General features: G+C 43.2%; 1 protein-coding gene across 1 annotated transcript in view; it reads right to left on the reverse strand.

Moving 5' to 3' along the window:
- The window catches only part of LOC126092594 (collagen alpha chain CG42342-like), a 614,083-nt gene extending 592,203 nt beyond the window's left edge, over positions 1–21,880 (reverse strand). The window contains exons 1-3 of the mRNA XM_049908319.1: positions 21,849–21,880; positions 21,634–21,769; positions 21,387–21,572 (exon numbers count right to left, since the gene is read on the reverse strand). Of these exons, the coding sequence (XP_049764276.1) occupies positions 21,387–21,572; positions 21,634–21,769; positions 21,849–21,880 (354 nt within the window). The remainder of the gene's footprint in view (positions 1–21,386; positions 21,573–21,633; positions 21,770–21,848) is intronic.
- Between the last annotated feature and the right edge of the window lie 651 nt (positions 21,881–22,531).

Below are 22,531 nucleotides of genomic sequence, written 5' to 3' on the forward strand. Positions count from 1 at the left end.
CCGAGTAGCCGCTTCCTTTGTGTAGCGCTCGTCTCTCCTTTTGAAGGGAGCGCTGGAATTCCTTCCTAATAGCGGAAGACAAGAAACTCGCACCTGAGAACGTCGCAGAACCCTTTGAACCTCTGGTCTAGAACTTTCGCTTGGATGCAGTTCAGAGAATGGTTCAATGCCTCTGAGCACTATGGGACTTAACATCTGAGGTCATCAGTCCCCTAGAACTTAGAACTACTTAAACGTAACAAACCTAAGGACATCACACACATCCATGCCCGAGGCAGGATTCGAACCTGCGACTGTAGTGGTCGCGTGGTTCCAGACTGTAGCGCCTAGAGCCGCTCGGCCACACCGGCCGGCAATTCAGAGGACCGCGATCGATTCAGGGTACGGTGTTGCAATATAGGGAGATGTGGATGCACCACTCGTGTGATGTTAGCTCCCTTCATCAGCACAGTCATCTAAAGGAACTGAGGATGGCCTCAGAAACGAGACGGCAAGCATCATTCGTGCCGTCATGAGCTACGTTTTGAAGCCTATTACACCCAGAGCGATCAAAAACCATCGGTGAAGCCTTATTCCCGTCTCAGACGAGACCTCCAGGCAAACATACCGAGTGCACTTTCGCCTTCTTTCCGGATCTGCCTACTATTCTTCCGAGCGGCCCCACTACCAGCCTAATTTTGGAGCTCCCACAGACCGGCATATCTATCCTCTGTGCTTGTCTGGACACGGCAGGAGAGTCAGTCAGTTAGCGAAGTCCCATGCTAGGGTCTAAATCTACGTGATTACTCTGCAATTCACAATCAAGTGCTTGGGAGAGGGTTCATCAAACCAACTTAAATATTTCGATGCGAACTATCTTATTTTATTACGATGCTCATTCCTCCCTATGTATGTGGGTGCCAACAAAATATTTTCCCACTCTGAGGAGAAACTTGCTAATGGAACTTTCATGAAAAATTTCTCCCGCAATGAAAAATACATTTATTTTAATGATTCACGTCTCAATTGCGTATCATATCCGTGGCATTCTCTCATTTAATATCGTTCTTGAGAAACACAACTAACTCTTTATTCTCACGAAGTAATTAAACTTATTCAATGTTTATAGATTTCCGAGGCTTTGTAGGTGGCCTCCGTCACTCCCATCTGGTACGGATGCCACACCGCACAGCTGTACTCCAGAAGACGACGGACAAGCGTAGTGTAGGCAATCCCTATAGCAGACCTTTTACCTTTTCTACGTGTTCTGCCAATAAATCGCATCTTTGGTTTGTTTCGTGCATAAAATTATCTATGTGATCGTTCCAGTTTACGTTATACGTAATTGTAATCCCTAGGTAAGCAGTTGAGTTTACAGATTTGTATGATTTAGCGAGTTCCTAGTACCCATGTGGATGACATCACACTTTTCAAGATTTAGAGTGAATTGCCACTTTTTGTACCATAGGAGACATTTTGTCTAAATCATTTTGCAATTCCTCTTTTGATCATCTGATGACTTTACAAAACAGTAAATGACAGCATCAATAGGAAACAACCTAAGCGGGCTACTCAGATTGTCTCCTAAATCTTTTATGTGGAGCAGGAATAGTAAACGGCCTATAACACTTCCTTTGGGAAATTCCGTTTTATTCGATGACTTCCCATCAATAACTATGAACTGTGACTTTTCTGACATCAATCGCACAGCTGAGACCATGCTCCACAGGCACGTATTTTATTAGAAGTCGCTTGTGAGGTACGATGTCAAAAGAATTTTGAAAATCTAAATATATGGAATCAGTTTGACATCCCCTATCAATAGCACTCATTATTTTGTGAGAATAAAGAGCTATTTGTGTTTCACAAGAATTATATTTTCCGAATCCGTGTTGGCAGTATGTTCAAACACCTGCTGCAAATCTATGTTGGGGATATCAGCGGATTACGCCTATTTGCTTTATTTGGTGTTGGTGTGACTGGAGCAACTTTCCAGTCTTTGGATTGGGATTTTTCGACGAGCGAACGGTTTTATATGATTGCTAAATATAGAGCTACTGTATCAGCATACTCTGAAAGGAACATGACTGGTATAAAATCTGCACCGGAGGCCTTGCCATTATTAATTGATTCAAGCTGCTCGGTACACCAACGATGTGTACTTTTTAAGTTACTCATGTTGACAGTTGTTCTCGAATAGAATTCTGGAATATCTATTTCAGCGTCTTCGGTGAAGGAATTTCGAAAAGCCGTATTCAGTAACACTGCTGTAGTGGCGTTGTCATCAGTACCGCCGCCATCGTCATCGCGTAGTGAAGGTATTAATTGTGTTTTTTCGCTGGTGTTCTAAATATGCGACCAGAATGTCTTGTAGTCTTCTACAATGAAATGAACAACGCCTTAGCTGCTTACAGGTGTTGACATACGTCAACGGGGACAGATGAAAATGTGTGCCCCGACCGGGACTCGAACCCGGGATCTCCTGCTTACATGCCAGACGCTCTAACCGTCTGAGCCACCGAGGACACAGAGGATAGTGCGACTGCAGGGATTTATCTCGGGCACGCCTCCCGCGAAACCCACATTCTCAACGTATTGTCCCGCACTACATTCGTAGTGCCCCCGCCCATTATACTCATTACTCGCGGCGCGTTGCCGATTCCCGTAAGAGTTCGGGCATGTGTGCATTCGCACAGAAGAAGAAGATGGTCAAGTGGCCGGTGAACCTTAACTATATTTTACTAAGATGGTATCTGTTCTTTCGGACATGTCCGAAAGAACAGATACCATCTTAATAAATATTGGAGTCTTCTGCCGGATTTCGAGACAGAGTTTCGTTGTGGTACTATTAAAAGCATTACGCATTGAAGGTCGCACTAAATTTTGAGCTTCTGTAAAACATGTTTTTTTTTTTTTTAAATCATATTGGACATGCTTTTTTCGCTGCTTCTGCAACGGTTTATGACCTGTTTTGCGTATGATGGGGGGATCAGTATCATCTCTGATTAATTTATTTAGCGCATGTCTCGCAATTGCATTCAGTACCATTCCTTTGAATTTAAACCGCATCTGGCCTACGCTTACACAGTCATGTTGGAATTAGTCGAGACCGTCTCTTAGAAAGACGTCAAGTGAATTTTTATCTGCCTTTTTAAACAGGAGTGTTATCATACCTGTTGCTACAGCATAAGAAGGCGGTAGTGTAACCAGCTCTTACATTTGCCTTCATCCCAGAGATACACGATCCCACCACTGTCCGCCACTCGCTGTCGCTTGGGGACAAAGCGGTCAGCTGCGCATCAGAAGATGCAATGAGAATGGGGCTTCGAGGAGATTCCAATGGCGCCAGGGGTGTCGCTGCTTGCACCACACGAGCCTCAACGTCGTTGCAGCTTAGGGCTGCACACTGAGTCCTGTCGGCCGTGGCCGGCGCAACGATGTCTAGTTGTTCCCCGACAGCAGCCAATTTACCTTGTGTTCACAAACAAACTTAAATAGTACCTATCCGCCGGCCGCTGTGGCCGAGCGGTTCTAGGCGCTTCAGTGAGGAACGGCGCTGCTGCTACGGTCGCAGGTTCGAATCCTGCCTCGGGCGCGGATGTGTGTGATGTCCTTAGGTTAAAAGTTTAAGTGGTTCTAAGTCTAGGGGGCTGATAACCTCAGATGTTAAGTCCCATAGAGCTTAGAGCCATTTGAACCATTTTTGAAGTACCTATCCATTTCCTACTACGTAAGAACTATACAAATTCATGAACATACATTTAATAACCAAAACATAAATTTCAACTTCTTACCTATACCTGTTCCTGAGAAAACTGATTCTCAACAGACGGACAATGAACTGACCCTATAAGGGTTCCTTTTTTACCGAAAAAGAGGGTCGACCTAAGGATCAGATTCACTCCTTAAGCACACAATGGTAAAACCACTTCTGGATTATGGCTCTCTGTTTCGCAGTGGCGGACTGGGTCTTAGTTCTTTTAAACAAGTGTCAACACAAAGCACTCAGAATCTGTTGTGTCAATCGCAACAAATGCCTTCCAGGTCGAAAGGAACGAAATGTCTCTGGATGTTCAATGGAATTACAGTAGCTCTAAATTTCTCCTGAATGATGCCATTTCTCATAAGATGAACTATTATAGAAGGTCAAAGAACTTGCAGTCCACTGCTTCAAAATTCCGGATCAACAGGTTCAAAATGGCTCTGAGCACTATGGGACTTAACTACTGAGGTCATCAGTCCCCTAGAACTTAGAACTACTTAAACCTAACTAACCTAAGGACATCACACACATCCATGCCCGAGGCAGGATTCGAACCTGCGACCGTAGCGGTCACGCGGTTCCAAACTGACGCGCTTAGAACCGCACGGCCACACCGACCGGCGGATCAACAGGAACCTTACTCCTTTAGCAACTCTATATTTCAAAATTCTGCCTTTTCCGACTACTGTATGAATAATAACATCCTAGCGGATGTTTGTCAAATGGACGTCTTCAAGACTAATCTACATTAATGATTCGAAAGGCCCCAACGGAACAGGTTGTGTGTATCTGAGTAATATCACAAAGCAAGAATTAAATTACCACCAGAGGCAACAATCCCTACAGCACAACTCAGTGTCACCTTAGGGGCTCTCAGTTACTTCAAAGGGCTCGAAGAACTGACGATCCTAATCTTATCAGATTCACAGTTGGTTCTGTAGCTAACACACTGAAGCACCAAAGAAACTGGCACAGGCATGTGTATTCAAAAACAGAGAAACGTAAACTACCAGGATAAGGCGGTGCGGTCGGCAACGCCTATATAAGACGACAAGTTTCTGGTGCGGTTGTTAGATCGGTTATTGCTGCTACAATGACAGGTTATCAAGATTTAAGTGAGGTTGAACGTGATCTTATTGTCGGCGCACGAGCGATGGGACACATCATCTCCGAGGTAGCGATGAAGTGGGGATCTTCCCGTAAGACCATTTCACGAGTGTACCGTGAATATCAGGAATCCGGTAAAACATCAAATCTCCGACATCGCTGCGGCCGGAGGCCCAATTGTGTACCGTTGATGACTGCACGGCACAAAGCTTTACGCTTCGCCCGAGGCCATCAACACCAACATTGGACTGTTGGATGACTGGTCGGACGAGTCTCGTTTCAAATGGTATCGAGCGGATGAACGCGTATGAGCGTGGAGACAACCTCATGAATCCATGGACCATGTATGTCAGCAGGGGTCTGTTAAAGCTGGTAGAGAATCTATAATAGTGTGGGGCGTGTGCAGTTGGAGTGATACGGCACCTCTGATACGTCTATATACGACTCTGACAGGTGACACGTACGTAAGCATCCTGTCTGATCACCTGCATCCATTCATGTCCATTGTGCGTTCCGACGAAATTGGACAAGGCAGCAGGACAAGGCGACACCCCACATGTCCAGAATTGAAACAGAGTGGCTCCAGGAACACCCTTCTGAGTTTAAACTCTTCCGCTGGCCACCAAACTCAACAGACATGAACATTACAGAGCATATCTGGGATGCCGTGCAACGTGCTGTTCAGAAGAGGTATCCACCCCCTCTTACTCTTACGGATTTATGGAAAGCCCTGCAGGATTCATGATGTCAATTCCCTCCAGCACTACTTCAGACATTAGTCGAGTCCATGCCATGTCGTGTTGTAGCGCTTCTTCGTGCTCAAGGGGGTTCTACACTATATTTTAGGCAGGTGTACCAGTTTCTTTCGCTCTTCAGTGCATTTATCCCTAAGCACGTCAGTTCCCTGACATATCTGATGCATTGCTTGATACATTTGAGCAGCAGCAGGAATCAAGTCAGCACACAGACTAACTCCATGAGGCAGTGCCTGATATATCCGAACAGGACACACAACTGTTTCCAGATTTAGAGTTTCCACTATCAGCAAAATCTGCACCATTTATCAAGCTGCTACGATGGTTTGAAGCAGTTGTGAAGGTGGTGTATTTGCTGCAACTTGCAAGATGAATGAGAGTGATAGTAACATATAGCTGTAGGCATCTCCTCAGATCATGGGTTAGACAAACGGTAACTTTTGAAAGTCGATAATTTAGAGACATGAAAGTAGTGTTTTCCGGCTAAAAATGGTATCAATTATGTCAGAGTTCAACACAAATAACTGCAATGTCCACACTCAAATGTTTGCAGTGTTACTGTTCGAGGCTTGTTGTGTTCCAGTATGCAGCAATTTTTATGCATCAGCCTGATCACTAGCTGACGCTGCTATAGAATTATGTGCGTTTTGTATTTACTTGTGTACCCTACTACGTTAAGCCAAATTTTTAAAAATGAAAATAAAGGACAATTTATCTCTCTAAACGGTGTTTCATTTCATTAAAAACCTCAAACATGTCGAATAAAATATACAGTTCTAAAATTGATCAAACGTTCAGTAATCCAGATAATAAGGCAGTCGAGACAAGGAGGTACTGGAAACGTTTACCTATGGGCAGGAGCATATCGAAGAACTGTAGTTCAAGTTGAAGGGAATATCTGTCCATACACAGGACACACATATCTAGTAGAATAGTTGTTGATAAGTGGAGCCACAATTTTACAGCCCCTGTTGTTGTAGTTGTTGTTACGTGGAAGCAGCTTAGTAAATTTTAATATTTCAGCTGTTGCAATGTCAGAGAGTGAGAAAGAGAGCGACTTAACAGTTGTTTTTTAAAAAAAAGGCTTAAGATAGGTAAAGTTTTAGCAAAATGCTCCATGTTACATCACAAACTGTAACAAAATAATTCTCAATATACATAAATGTTATATGGTTATAACTGGCAACCTCAGATATTCACTGCACAGTAGGTGTGAAAGCATAAGATTACACTGGGGACTTTACAGTCCCAAATTTTTGCTTTGGTCATTGGGCACAGCACACTGCACATGAGATGAAACTTAACGTTTCAACTGCTACGGTGTCAGAAAGCCTTAACAGTTCGTACATTTTCAGTTGTGGTTACTATGTTAGAGAGAAACGTAGCAGTTCATGCATTTTCAGCTGTAGTAGTTCATTATTAGAAGAGACAAAATGTGTTTGGAACGCGGTTGCCCCCCCCCCCCCCCATCCCCTGCCACGATCCAATGCCGAGTTGCCAACAATAGTAACTGCTCTTTTCGATCACTTGTGTCACCTTTGCTGCGTAAAGTAAACATGTGATATAAAATGCCGAAATGTAAACGAGTAGTCCTTTCTATGAGAGATAAATGCAAGATTAATAAAATGCTATAGGAAGATGAATGTGCAACCAAGTTATATAATAAGTACAAGATTGGTTAGTCAGCAATTACAGATATGAATAAACAAAAGACCGGGATTACAAATTTTATATCTAAGGTTGATTCTACTGATGGTTCGGAAACACGTCAAACTGTGAAGCTCGCCACTAACAGGGATCCAGATGACGCTGTTTACAAGAAGTTTACAAAAAAAATCACAACGACAACCGATCTCTGGTCCCATTCTATGTGATAAGGCAATTAAGTTTAATGAAAATCTTGGATGGCTGGTTGAAAGACTTTATTCAAGGCTACGCATTCGTGAGCTTCAAATACAAGGAGAAAAACTGTCTCCTTATTCTTCAGCAGCTGATTCTTTCCAAGTCATACTAAGGAACGTATTGAGGGATGCAGATACGGTCCCATAAACATTTACAATGCTGACGAAACGGGACTCAACTGAAAAACTTTGCCAAGATAAACTCTTGCTTCACGGTCGTAAATTAGCAGCACTTGGTCCTAAAATAAGCAAGGATCGTATTACTGCTTAAGTTGGTGCTACTGCTGCTGATTGCCTATGCTGGTCATTGGAAAAGTAAGAAACTGCGTGATTTCAAACACGTTAATATTTCCGTAATGCTTATTGTTTACATCTCACAAAAGAATGCCTGAATGGATAGTATGATTTTCATGGAATGGCTTATGAAAGTTTTTAAACTCTCCTGTAAAATCTCATCAGTTAAAGAATGGTGAAAGGGAGAAAACATTACTGCTCCTTAACAAACCACTATCTCAATCACCATGCGATATCTTAAACGAAAGGAACGAGTTCATGTGAGCGACATTTCTTCCTTCTAACATAACCCTCTTAGTACAGCCTATGATAAAGACATTACCGAAGCTTTCAAACGGCATTACAACAAAAAAAAAAAAAAATATTATGGAAGTTGTTGTTAGAAAGAGAAGAGGGGGGAGAAGAAAGTTTCTTAAGAAATCATAAAAATATTGAATTCAAAGATGCATCCTACCTGGTCGGAGCAGCACAGGATAGCGTAAAGGAACAGAATTTGAAAAAAGTCTGCAGTAACATTTTGGATAGGGCACAAAGTTCTCAAAGTCCAACTGAAAATGACGAACAGAATGATACGCGCGAAATGCTCATCATGCTAAAAGAACCCAATTGTCATGAATGTGATGAAGAAGACGTTCAGGATCAGACGGTTGTCGACGATGAGATTCAGGGCATCATACCGTGCAGGACAGCGAAGTTGTAAATTTCGTCACTGATGAAGCTGACGCTCCCAGCGTCTCATCATCTAGTGGTCCAGAACATGTATATGAAAAGATACTGGCTGCTTCTGAAGCATTTGCGTGTTAGAAACTGCCTTGCGATGGTTTGAAGCTCAAGATGAAAGCGACCAGTCCTGAAACGAGTGCATAGCTTAGCTGATCATAAGCGGGCAGGATTGCTTAAGAAACACCAAAATTAAGTTATAAGTGTTGTTTCTATACGTAAGTACTGTATACGCAAAATCCTTATGTATTGCGTAGTGGAAACTCCAGGTTGGTTTATCAACAATGTAAGGAAAAGATAAATTGCTGCGCTCTGTACAGACTTGAGTTACAGATAGGCACAACGAAAAGCCACTTACACATTAGCTTTCATCCAAAGCCTTCGTCAGAAAAGGAAACACACACACACATTCATTCACACAAGCAAACACACCTTACGCACACATGACCGCCGTCTCCGGCAGCTTGGGCCAGAATACAAGTGTCACATATATTCAGAATAACTATTTGGAGGGAGCGTGGAAGGAAAAGTGATAGCAGGGTGCGGGTGAGGGGAGACAAGAGGGCTACCTGGCGGAACATGCAGGAACTAGACAGGCGCAGCTTCAGGAGGCTATGGGGCAGGGTGTTGGGGGGGAGGGCGTTAAACGGGGACGGGCGGGTGTGTTGGCTGAGGACGGCACACAAGGACGTTGGTAGACGAAGTTACGGAGGAGGTGATAGGACAGAGGGAAGAGAAACTGTTGGGTGGAGGATGTGGGGACCGTAGGTCACTGTAGGTTGATGTCAGGATAATTTCAAGAGCAGAGAATATGTTGAACGTCTTCTTCATCACATTCATGGCAGTTGAGTTCTTTTAACATTCATGGCAATAGATTTCTTTTAGCATATTGAGCATTTCGGACGTACCATTCCGGGCAGTTCAGGAAAGCTGCTGGTGGAGGGGAGGATCCGCATGGCTCGTGTAGTGAGGCAGCCACTGAACTCAAGCATATTGTGTTCAGCTGCATGTTGTGCCACAGGGTGGTGCACTTTGCTATTGGCCACAGTTTGGTGGTGGCCGTTCATCCTAGTGGACAGCTGGTTGGTAGTTACACCCATATAAAAAGCTGTGCAATGTTTGCAGCTGAGCTGATATATGACATAGATGATTTTACAGGTGGCTCAAACTCTGAACGAGTAGGATAAGCTTGCGACAGGACTGGTATAGGAAGTGGTGGGTGAGTGGATTGGGCAGGTTTAGCACCTGGATCTTGCACAGAAATATGATCCATGTGGCAAGGGGTTGAGATTGAGAATCGCCCGGCCAACCTTCAACCTTCACAACATCCTAGTTCATCCCCATGCCACTATGAAGTGCCTTGTTGGAGAAATCTTACAGTCATTCGTCGTAAAATGATATAGAAATCCTAGGGGACATGTATGCTTGCTAACAGAAGTTCTGCTACCCCACTAGATATACAGGTTTCATATTTTATTCACACCTTGAGATCTCCCATCTGTCACCATTCAGAAATCTTCTGGAGATGTCTTACATCTTATGTATAATGTAAAACAATTACAGTTTATGTGAGGAGTCAGCTAAAAATGCATTGCTAGCTGGAGATTTCTGTTTATAGAAAGGATGACTGAGTTTAATGTTGCATCTACATTGATATCAAGTTTCCACCACACCAAGGCATACCTACAGCGAAAATCACTCTTATGTAAAGAATAATACCATTGGCAATAAAAAGAGTGTGTTGGCATTCCAGCTCAGCTAGTTGAGAATAAACTGGAATGGAAGATCAGTATTAGTTCAAAATAATACTGCCAACAATCAAAGGAGTGTATGGTCACTTTGACACAGGTAGTTGAGACTTTGTGGTTATGAATGTACTACTACTACTTCTATAGCTAGTTGGGAACCTGTCGCAATCTATAGTAAGAATCCGCTGCTACTACCTTACTGAATTCGCCATGAGATCTATTGTTCGATATTCGGAATGCAAACAGTAATAAACAACAACTCTACCAGTTGAGCGGACAACACATTTTTCAGAACTACATTTTCCCACACATGCACCCTTGTTCTGGTTGCAATATAAGACTCAGTCATGCAAATAGTGGTTTGAGTAGCACCGACATTGATGTTTTAACAATCAAATTCGTATTCTGTATGGATGTAGAATGCTACTGAACATCAGTTGTACACCTCTAAAACATATAATGCCAGATACCAGGAGGAAACCACTGTAGAAATGATTCATGTACTTGTGCAATCTGACGGTAATTGTAAACTAGCATCATGAATGTATTGTAAATCGTAACAACAGATCTCTCTGTCATCTGCAATCTTGGAGAGTGAAATACCATAAATGCAAGCATATTGTGGATTGAATTGCACCTGTCAACCTGCTGGAAAACACGTTTCATAATGTAATTCGTTATTTCCAATATAGAATAGAAAAATCAAGTTGCATCTTCTCTAGACCTTAGAGTCCACCAAACGAGGCTGCATGTGGGATGATGTGAAGACACCATTTCCTTGTCACGTCTTGGATTTAAATACAGTAGTTCAAGTTTTATAACTGTAGCTATTCTAAGTCAATGACAGGAAATAGTGAGATTCTGTCACCACTATGCTTACATTTCCTCATTTGAGGGACTGAAGTGCTACATTCTTGCACTGTTATATTTGAACAGAGAGATAAAATGGGAATTTTGTGTGTTCATCAAACAGTCCTGGAAATTTTACATATGTATCCACCGTATAAACTTGTCAAAAACATAGCCTGCCATCATATAGGATTCCCAAATCCTGTCAGACGATTATGATTACGAAAAACCATCGGTTTATTCACAAAGTTTCGAGATGGACCCAAGGCTGCAGGATTGTGTTAAATCATTTTCCCGATCACGCTATGAGTTCTGCCGCTAAATGATGACATCAGAAACATTCTTGTATTGTGTTGCACAGAATTGCCGCTGTAATGTATAGTGACGTGGTGTTAAGCTGTCATTCCTATTTTCAATAACTGATAGTAAATCTTTGACATTTTCGGATTTTAGAACATCTGTACATTCTGTAAATTTTCGCATTAATGTTTCACAAGAAGAACATCCACATTCCATTCGTAAATCGAGTAAGGAGTAAAGATGTGCTTCGTACAGTCTTGCATACCCTAAAACACCAAAGAAAGACATCATGACACTACTGAGCTGGGTCAATGCAGGAAGAGAAGGGAGTGCATTGAACAGGCCGGGGTTATGGTGGCACCAGAAGAGGTGCGCAGCTCAGTATGATGCCTTACAGTTTTCCAGTGAAAAATAATGTACTTGTCTGTGTTAGAGGTACACTACCTTTTGATTACAAAATGTGCCACACAACTGTCAACTTTTTTAACTGATGATGCAATGCTGACCAGTCCACAGGTAGAGGCAGTTTCTTTGTATTGGTGTAGCGGTGCAGTGTGTTATCCCGTAAGGCAGTAGGGTCCTACGGTATGTTGGCTGCTTTATGGTGTCTGTCGAGTACTCTTGAGTGTGACAAGGCGTGGCACAGCCTCACCTTGTACTGGTGAGACGACTGCCAGGGCGGTGGCAGTGGGATTTTGTTGCAGCAGCATGGTACTGCCTCGACATACTGGAACCATGGAAAACCAGTCCAGTGCTGTGCAGCATGAAGAAGATTCTCCCCACAGCGAGTTAAGATACTGATATGCCAGAGCCAAGGTAACCCCTGAGGGCCGGCAACCCATATTACGCCACAGAGGACGTGGTTGTGTATGTCCAAGGCGTACCAAATCACCAACGTAAACACTGGCTATTTACATACTAGATGATGGAAACAGACATTCCGAGTACTACTTCCTGCAGGGAGAGCTCGAGCCACGGCCTGCAGGAAGTATCACTATGGCCAAACCTAATTGGCTGGAGACAGCTATTTAGGGGCTAGAACCAGCCCTGAAGTTCAGTTCACTCCGGGTGCCGACCTCGTGTACTTCGAGCACTGAAGATTACGTCTTCGTCTCTGAATTGGACTCTTACTAGCGTGTGTGTGTGTGTGTGTGTGTGTGTGTGTGTGTGTGTAACCACGAACCTTTGTGGAAAAATCAGAAGTGACTTTCGTTTGCCTCAATTAGGAGACTTTTACTGGCATCGTTATTGTTACCTTTCGTTTGTTGTTCACTCATTAACCTTGTGAACTTACATCAATAAAAGTTGTGTTTGTGAAAAATTGCGAATTTCCAGTCACAACACAAGTAGCGACGAGTTGGTGCCTGCGTGTGTCTTCCTCATCGCGGAAGTTGTACTTCAGCAGCTGCTCCAAAGTGTACACGACTTGCTACAAAGTTTTCAACAGTTTTGCAAGAAATCTCAGGATACACAGGAACGTTTATTTACGGAACCCTTGCTAAACCGCCCGGTTTCGCCGCTCCTGCCGTTTCCCGCAATTCAGCTCTGATGATGGAGTGCTGTAAAACCAAAGAAGAGCAGCCAGTTTATATCAGTGTCAGCAAGTTCGTGGAACGCAATATTGAGGCAGGCTCGTGATTCCATTTTAGTAGTCCCACAGAGCGCCTTATCGCAGAAAATTATTGGTGGCCCACGAAAGTAAGACGTAGAGCGTTGCGTAAAGAACTTAATTCCTTGCGCTCAAATAGCCGAGATCAGTCGTTGGCGAGTCCAATTACAACAGTTACATAAAGTAGTTAAACAATTTCAGTTGTTTGTAATTAAGATTTTTGGTCCCTCTGCACAAACACTAGCAGGAAATCGACATGTATTACCTGAAACTGACCATTTTTCACGTTTCTTGACCATGACTGCTATATCAAATCAACAGGGAAACGATGTGATAGGCAATGGATAATGAATGGATATCGAAATTTGGAACACGGAGACCGTAACAACTGGCCAAGGCACTAACTTAACGTCCAGTATACTGAAGCAATTACGTCGACTATTAAAAGGAGTTGGAAAAAGTGCAATACAGCTGCAAACAAACGCCAGAACTGGTAGAATACACTGAATGATGGAAAAAACTCCTTCCGGACAGGCCGCGGAAGGGCTAACGGTACCGACCGACCGCCGTGTCACCTCAGTTGTTAGGCGTCACTGAATGCGGATATGGAGTCAGAACAGCCCTCTCCCGGCTGTTGCCAGTTTTCATGACCAGAGCCCCTACTCCTCAGTAAAGTAGCTCCTTAATTAAAGGTTCTAGGTTGTTTTTGGAGAAAGGATGCCCTCCCTTTTTGAATGATGCAAACGTATCTCAGGAGAGGATATATCCTCTGTTCAAAATTTTGCTAAAAAGACAAAAAGTACTTGAAGCCAGGTTATAAAGATGAATACAAATCATCTAGAATAGCTGGAAGGCACTAACAACAGAAAGGCATAGTTACCTAAGTATCCCGTTGAACAGTGGATAATGTTATCTAACGCTTATCTGCAGAAAGAAAAAAAAACTAGTAAGTTCATTTTGCATTTCCAAGGACCTTATAAGATAGTCGAGATAGTGTCTATAGTTTAAGTCGAACAACGACTTCCGAGCCAAAGCACTGTGGTGCTCATAGCAAGAACTAGTCCATTTCAGTGAGAACCGTACACACTGCCTCAGTTTCTGGCAACTCCTTCCGAAGAGGGAGGATAAGTCGTAGGAGAAAATACGATGAATAAATGTAGACCTACTAGGTACGTAAAGCAGTATGCACCTGCGGTTATTCCGATCCGTCCCCAAACACTCTGAGGGAGCGAAAAGGACAGGGAATTTCCTCTTCCCGTACGACGCGGTCCACACCCAACCCAGAACCAGTTCACGAAGAACGGAGGGTAGCAACTCGGGTTCCAGTCGTCGAATACAGGGCAAAGGGGAGTGGAAACTAAGAGGCAGCACTGTTGTGGTGTTCCCTGGCATTTGGGCAGACACAAATTGGCTCAAACTCTCAAGGTACTCTTCACACAGCAGCAGGATGTAATGATGCTAGAACATCAGTGGGCATCAAGCATGGACATTAACGTATAGCCAGTAAAAAAAGAAATTCTACGAGTTGAAGATAACTTTGGGAAACTGCAATCCATGATGCAAGACATGACAGAATTAAATGATACTTGAGCGGAATATCAGTTAATGTGATCAGTCTTCGTACGTTTGCAGGAGCAGCTGCGCCAGACCACAGAACTAGTCGCACGTGTTCGAGGAAAGAGGAGATGGTTAGACGAAGGCGGCAGAACCCTTACAGAGGATAAACACGGTGTTGCAGATTGCTCTACAAGTTTTTCTGTTTTCAGTGTGATAAACTGATGCTACTGTGTTCATATTTGTAACGTTAGTGTAGGTGATCTCTCAGACTTTCTTTTGTTCGTTTATTTACGTATATAAACAGACTTCTATCTCTTCGTTTATCTGAGACAATCTGTGTGAGATAGGTCCCACTCAAATTTCTACATTCTAATATTTTACTATTTGGGTCTTTTCTCAATATCTTTAATTGATTGTGTCAACTATTGTGGACTTATTGTGTATTTTCAAATGTTTGTGAGCTCTGTACAAAATTAGTACTATGTTGCCAGTTGTAAATTACACCAGCATTTCTCAGAAATTTTGGCAGCTTAAAGACTGACATTACAGATCCTGAATTTGAAAAAGAATCAGCGAGGTTAATTTAAAGTTGTTTCTAAATTTTTCAGATAAACATTGTACCAGTCAGAATGTACGCCTCATTATGAATAATGTTTATGGCCATGGAATTATTTGGTTGTTGTTCGCAAGTAGCTGGAAATCGCTCAGACTGCTGTCAAGCACCTAGAAACTGCTTCAAATGGATGTGTCAGGGGAACTGTGAGAGTCATGTAACAAATATACCAAAAGCATCGCTAGTACTACCCTTTCTATCACTGCTTTTTTGATTGACTGTGAATTGCGGGTCTAGGGGCCTTGTACAAGGGAGGCAGGGACCAAAGAGATCGCTGGGTATTAGGCCCTCGCCCCTCCCCTGCCAACTAACAAGTATGAGCAGGTGTCTTCCTCTGAAACTGAGCCAGTGAGACACGCTTCAGCTGTTAGGAAGACTGCTATGTCCCCTGTCAGGTGGAAGTAAACACACTGTTAATCGATGTACGGTCAATAGTAGCACGCCGTAGGGAAATAGCAACACAGAATGAGAAGCAGCGTGTATGTCTGGAGTACTCATTTCACATGCTGAAAATGCCGTTATTGAGGGAATAGGGAGGAAGCAACTGCAGATTGCGACGCATGTTGGAACAACTTGGTCATATGTGTTTCATTCCAGCGATCTGCAGAGAAGGTTGAAAAGCCCACCCTACTTCACAGAGTTTGAATCAAGATCAATATCTGCAGCATTTCTCCAAAACTGGTCGAAACGAATTGTTTCTAAAGCGAACAGAGGATTTGAGCATGAGACATCGAAGGTTCTGCTGTAACTTCCTGTACTTATTCCATGTTGCAGAGAGTTGCAGGGCTTCCCTAAATAGGTCAGTCGTGCACTGCGCATCAGAGGCTGCTGTATAGATAGCTGACGGTGTGTGGAATCCACACAATGGTTTATAGATTAGGCGAGTCTCCATCCAGTCCAGGTACTGTAAGATACCCCCAAGTAGTAGTGTAAGACCCAAATAAATGCCCTCCTAAGATGGAACGATAATAATCCCAGAGATCAAAAGCCAAAACCTCCCAGAGTTAGATGTAGCGCTAAAAAACGATGGAGCGTGAATAAACAGCACTAGGAGCGGAAAGCTGACTAAAACCTGAAACTAACAGCAGTGAGTTTTCAGGGGTAAATCTAACCCTATATCAAAAGGGTACGCTGATCAGAAATGGCAGAAGCGTAATTTACCGCGTAAGGCAAGAAATGCAAATCCATTGAGATACAAACTAAATACACTTGCGAGACTGTTTGGACACGACTCATTAGGAAGGGTGAATATAAACTCACAACTCGATCTTTGTGACGACCACCAGACTCATCTCAAGATGTAAAAGAAAAACTCCTGCTCGCCAGTACATATATTCACCAATCATTCATCTTTGGAGAGCACATAAAACTTTCAACAAACGGTTAGGATAATTACAGTGCTGTTTGAGGTAGACGTAATGATAATAATAAAAGCAGTTTCTGAAAGCTACTTGGTACAAATAGTTCAGAAACTCATTCATTGTAGAAATAAACTGAAGCGCCAAAGAAACTGGAATAGGCATGTGTATTCAAATACAGAGGTATGTAAACAGGCAGAACACGGCGCTGCGGTCAGCAACGCCTATATAAGACAAGAAGTGTCTGGCGCTTGTTTGATCAGTTACTGCTGCTACAATGGTAGATTATCAAGATTTAAGTGAGTTTGAACGCGGTTTTATAGTCCACGCACGAGCAATGGGACACAGCGTCTCCGAGGTAGCGATGAAGTGGGGATTTTCCCGTACGACCATTTCACGAGTGTACCGGAATATCAGGAATCCGGTAACTCATCAAATCTCCGACATCGCTACGGTCGGAAAAAGATCCTGCAAGAATGGGGCCAACAACGACTGAGAGAATCGTTCAGCGTGACAGAATTGCAATGCTTCCGCAAATTGCTGCAGATTTCAATGCTAGGCCATCAACATGTGTCAACATGTGAACCATTCAACGAAACATCATCGATATGACCTTTCGGAGCCGAAGGCCCACTCCTGTACCCTTGATGACTCCACGACAGAAAGCTTTACACCTCGCATGGCCCATCAACATCGACATTGCACTATCGATGACTGGAAACATGTTGCATGGTTGGACGAGTCTCAGATGGACGTGTAGGGGTATGGTGACAACCTCATGAATCCATGGACCATGCATGTCAGCAGGGGACTGTTCAAGCTGGTGAAGGCTCTGTAATAGTGTGGGGCGTCTGCAGTTGAAGTGATATGGGACCCCTGATACGTCTAGATACGACTCTGACAGGTGACATATACGCAAGTATCCTACCTGATCACGTGCATCCATTCATGTCCATTGTGCATTCCGACGGAGTTGGGCAATTTCAGCAGGACAATGCGACACCGCACACGTCCGTAATTGCTACAGAGTGGCTTCAGGAACAGCCTTCTGAGCTTAAACACTTCCGCTGGCCACGAAACTCCCCAGATATGAACATTAGTGAGCATATCTGGGATGCCTTGCAACGTGCTGTTAAGAAGAGATCTCCAACCCTCGTACTGTTAGGTATTTATGGATAGCACTGCAGTATTCATGGTGCCAATCCCCTCCAGCACTACTTCAGACATTAGTCGAGTCCATGCCACGTCGTGTCGTGACACTTCTGCGTGCTCGAGGGGGCCCTACACGATATTAGCCACGTCTACCAGTTTCTTTGGCTCTGCAGTGACTTCCGACAGATAGCATAGCTGCAGGACAGTTTCAAAATGGCGTCTGTAAGTTACAAGCAACGTTCCGTCGTTGAATTTCTCAATGCGGATAAAGAAACTGTGGGGAATATTCACAAACGCTTGTGCACAGTCTATGGAGCATCTGCTGTCGACAGAAGAACAGTTAGTCGCGGGGCACGGAGGATGATGTCATCAGAAGGCGATTCGGCTAATCTCTACTATTTGCAGCGCTCGGGGAGGCTATCCACGGCTGTCACACCTGACATGTTGCAGCGAGCTGAAGTTGTCATTCACGAGGACAGACTCATTGCGACTCGGCCGTTGGCGCTGCATCTGTCAATCAGCAAAGGAAGCGTGGATGCAATTATCTGCACTCTTGGATATTCAAAAGTGTGTGGAAGGTGAGTCCCGCGGTGTCTAACGGTGGATTACAAACTGCACAGAAAAAAAAACACTTGTCTTGATTTGTTGCAACATTTTGGAACTGACGGGGAGGCCTTCTTGTCCCGAATTGTGACACGTGATGAAACCTGGGTTCGCCATTTTGACCCCGAAACAAAGCGACAGTCGATGGAATGGTGCCATTCTCACTCCCAACATAAAAAAAATTCAAAGCAATTGCTTCCGCCGATAAGGTCCTGATCACCGTGTTCTGGGTCTGTAAAGATGTGATTCTCGTTAATTCTGAAGCATATGTCAACACATTAACAAAACACAAGACGCGCTTCCGGCGACTTCGACGCCACAGCAACCCAGGAGATGTTTTGCTGCAACACGATAACGTTCGGCCCCACACAAGTTTGAGGACTGCTGAACACGTCGCAAAACAGGATTGTACAATGTTACCTCCCTTGGATTCCCACTTGTTTGGGCCATTAAAGGATGCCATTCGTGGAAGACATTTTGAGGACAAGGAGGAGGTGATTCACACATTGGAGCACTGGTTCCGCCACCAGGACAAAGGTTCGTACCGACAGTGCATGCTAGCTCTTGTTTCGATCTGGAGGAAGGCCATTGAGCGGGATGGAGATTACGTGGAAAAATAGCGTGTTTAGATAAAACACCATTCTTTCGTGTGTGTATTCTCATTAGGTTCAATAAAGATGTGTTGAAGAAAAACAATGCGGTGCATTGCTTTCTGGGCAACCCTCGTAACAACAATGATTGCTAAAGTAGAAAGGGCAAGTAAAAGAAGAAGTAAGATTTCTACGTTCAGAGAACTAGATAACGAGGTAGTCGTGTCTTATCTCAAAGAGGAACTGAAAACATTTATGTCTACGCAAGAGAATGTAGAGGAACTGTGGTTCAAGGTTAAAAGAATAGTTGACCAAGATGCAGAACAAAACGCGTTTGGCTGTCTAAAGGGCAATAAGTGAAGTCTTTAATGATCGCCGTAGTAGAACCTTCTCGAAAGATCTCTCACAAAGCCCCAACTACTCATGCTCATTTGTAAAGGTTGTTTGTGACACTAAAATTAGTGCCCACAAACTCATGGATGACACAGGAACAGAAACTGAAGGTAGCAAAACAAAAGCAGAATATCTGAACTCTGTTTTCAAATCTTCCTTTACAAAAGAAACTACAGAAGTACAGTCTTCAGTTCACTTCTTTCACCCTGCAAAGATGAATGATGTTGCTGTAGAGAAAAAACTGAATCGCTAATACTAAACAAGGCTCCAGGGCCAGACCGAGTCCTTGTCAAATTCTACACAGAATTTGCAGGTGAGGTAGCTCACATTTTAACCGTAATAGAAAGTACATCCGTCGAACAACAATCTGTGCCGACAGGTTGGCAGAAAGTACAGGTCACACCAATCTACGTGAAAGGCAACATCAGGCTCATTGGCATGAACCTGTTGTGCAATCTTCAGGCATTTTCTGAGCCCATACATACTGAGATAACTCAAAAGGAATGGCTTCTTCCACAACAACCTGCGTCAGTTCGAAACACATCGACCTTGCTACGTCCAATTTGCGCTTTTCTTGTATAACATTCTAAAAGCCTGAATCAAGGCAATCAGGACGACGCAGTATTTACTGATTTTCGAATAACATGTGACTCGTTACCACACTAACGTAGATTAAAACACCATCACACTGGTATTGGATTGAGTATTTATTTCTTTGTAGGCAAAGACGTAGCATGTCATCTTGAATGGAGACAGAAATGCACTATCTGATCAAAAGTATTCAGACATCTATCAGTGGACATCAAAATGCAGTGTGTCCGCCCTTTGCCTTGATAACAGCTTCACCTTCAGTGAAATATCTGCATACCTGTTGAGAAATGGCAGGCCATTCTTCCTCAAGAGCCGAAACCAGAAGCGGTAACGAAGTTGGTGCTGGGGTCCGCAGCGAAGTCGACGTTCTACATAATCCTATAGGTATTCCACTATGTTCAGGTCTGGACTCTACGCATGTCAGTCCATTTCAGGAACGTAATTGTCGACAAATCATTGGCTCACAGATGCTGCTTTATGACAAAGTTCATTGTCATGTTGATGCAATCAGTCGTCATTTCCGAACTGTTCCTCTACTGGACGCAGTACAGAATGCTGTAACATACGTCCATATCTTTCTGCATTCGGCATTTACTTAAGCACACAAGGGAACCATACGCTAACCACGAAAAACACCCTCATGCAGTAGCACCAACTCCTCTGTACTTCACTGTTGGGACTACACTGGATGGCAAGCAACATTCTCCAGGCATTAGGCAAATCTAAACTCTTCCATCGCGTTCTTTACACCACCTCAGGCTTCATTTAGCAGTAACTACAGAATATGTGGCTTATGGGGAACTGCTCGACCGTTGCACTCCGTTATTTTTAACTTCCTATGCACAGTCATCGTTCCAGTTGGACTGCTGGCTGCACTTTGGAACTAATCAGTGACTCATTCCGCTGATTTCGTGGAGCTTTATATAACCAGCCCTCGCAGTTTTCGACGGTCCCTGTCCGTCAGGGGTCTGCCTGATCTTGGTATTGTTATGATTGTTCCTTTGCGTCTCTGCTTCACAGACACATCACAAACACTCGACTTGGGCAGCTTTAGAAGGGATTGCGACTATTTAGAACGTTCGCAGAAGGAATTAAGTAGCCATTCTTTCCCCGCTAAGTACCATCTCCCATGCACTTGACAGTGACCCATTGATCAGCAGAGTTTGTACTCGTAAGTAGTGGCAGTGTGCCAACAATTGTAAAGACATGTTACGTATTGAAATATCCGGCTCCAAACCCGTTCGAGTTCGGTAGCTATTCTGGGAAGTAAAAGAATTATGCTACCATGGTATTAAAAGATTAAAAGGCGCAAAACTGAAGAGCAAAATGTTAAAAAATCTGTTTGCTGGGTTGAGTGGTGGAGTGTGGTCGATTAGAAAAATTGAGAAGCTGTTGTCAGTCGTCATTGATCTTAACAAAGTGATATTATTAATAGTAATAATAATAATAATAACAATAAGATGTGAAGTGCATAGTTATAGTTGATAGTGAGAAGACTACTCACCGTCGCTCCCGCGTCACCTTTCCTGCCTCGTCGGCCCTTCTGGCCGGGAGGACCCGGCGGCCCTGCAACAGTAAAGCACTTGTCGATCACACGTGGCAGTGTACAAGGTACAACACTGAATACTCGCTGAGCAGTGTACACTGCTTTGGTGCCATCAGCTACACGCTCTTCTGAGAAAAGAAAGAGCTATATTACTGGCTAAGTCAAAGCTTGACAGAATATATGGTATTTTATTCAAGTGTCAAACTAATTCTAATGGGAAGCCTACTTCACAGGGTGTATTCAAGCTAAGAGCGCCCAAAAAGCAGAAATAGCAGTCAGTAACATTAGGATTTGCCACCCACAGTATCAACTCAAAGATATGGAAGTACGAGAAAACAAGTCTACAGATTTTTCGCAGAATCACTATTTTCTGAGACAGTATATGTTGTCACTTCGATATCTGTTAATATTACTGCCTACAAGAATCGGAGATCTGTTTCATTAGCTGTCATTGTATTTGAGCGTGATAACCTGTTTTTTAATCTTTACGGGATTTCTTTAATTATTCGTTTCTACATTCCTTTATTATTATATTTTGACTAAAGTTCAGTCTTGATCACACCATTTATGTTTTAATGATATAGGTAACCGGTTTCGGTTCTTTTTACAAAACCATCATCAGACCTGTGGATAAATCTTTAAATAGAATGAAAGTGTCTAATGATGTCAAAATTTAACAAGATAAAATAAAATTAATTATACCCATGTCTCCCTTAGGATGGTAGGCGGAGCTCTCCTCGCTGCTTCGCAGTCCACTGATGGTTATGAGTGCTGAGCACGAGCTTAAATATGCAGAGGCTCCGCCTACTTCCTGTCACACTACTTCACAACTGCCAATCAGCGTTCATAATATGACGCCATCGTCAAAGTATAAAACTAGGAAATACACTAATAACATAAAATTGATTCATTTAAATGTGTGATTACCAGATAGTATGTGTACAGCTTATTTATATTTTCGATAAAAACAGTAAACTACGATGTGTAATAGTTGTGGCCTCTATGGGCAACCTTAATACTATTACAGTGTCAGTTACATCAAAGATGTGAAAGTCCTTGGAGTTGTGGTATATATCGATTATACCGAGTCGCCTACATAACAA

Source organism: Schistocerca cancellata, chromosome 1, assembly GCF_023864275.1.
Source record: "Schistocerca cancellata isolate TAMUIC-IGC-003103 chromosome 1, iqSchCanc2.1, whole genome shotgun sequence".
Classification (NCBI taxonomy): domain Eukaryota; kingdom Metazoa; phylum Arthropoda; class Insecta; order Orthoptera; family Acrididae; genus Schistocerca; species Schistocerca cancellata.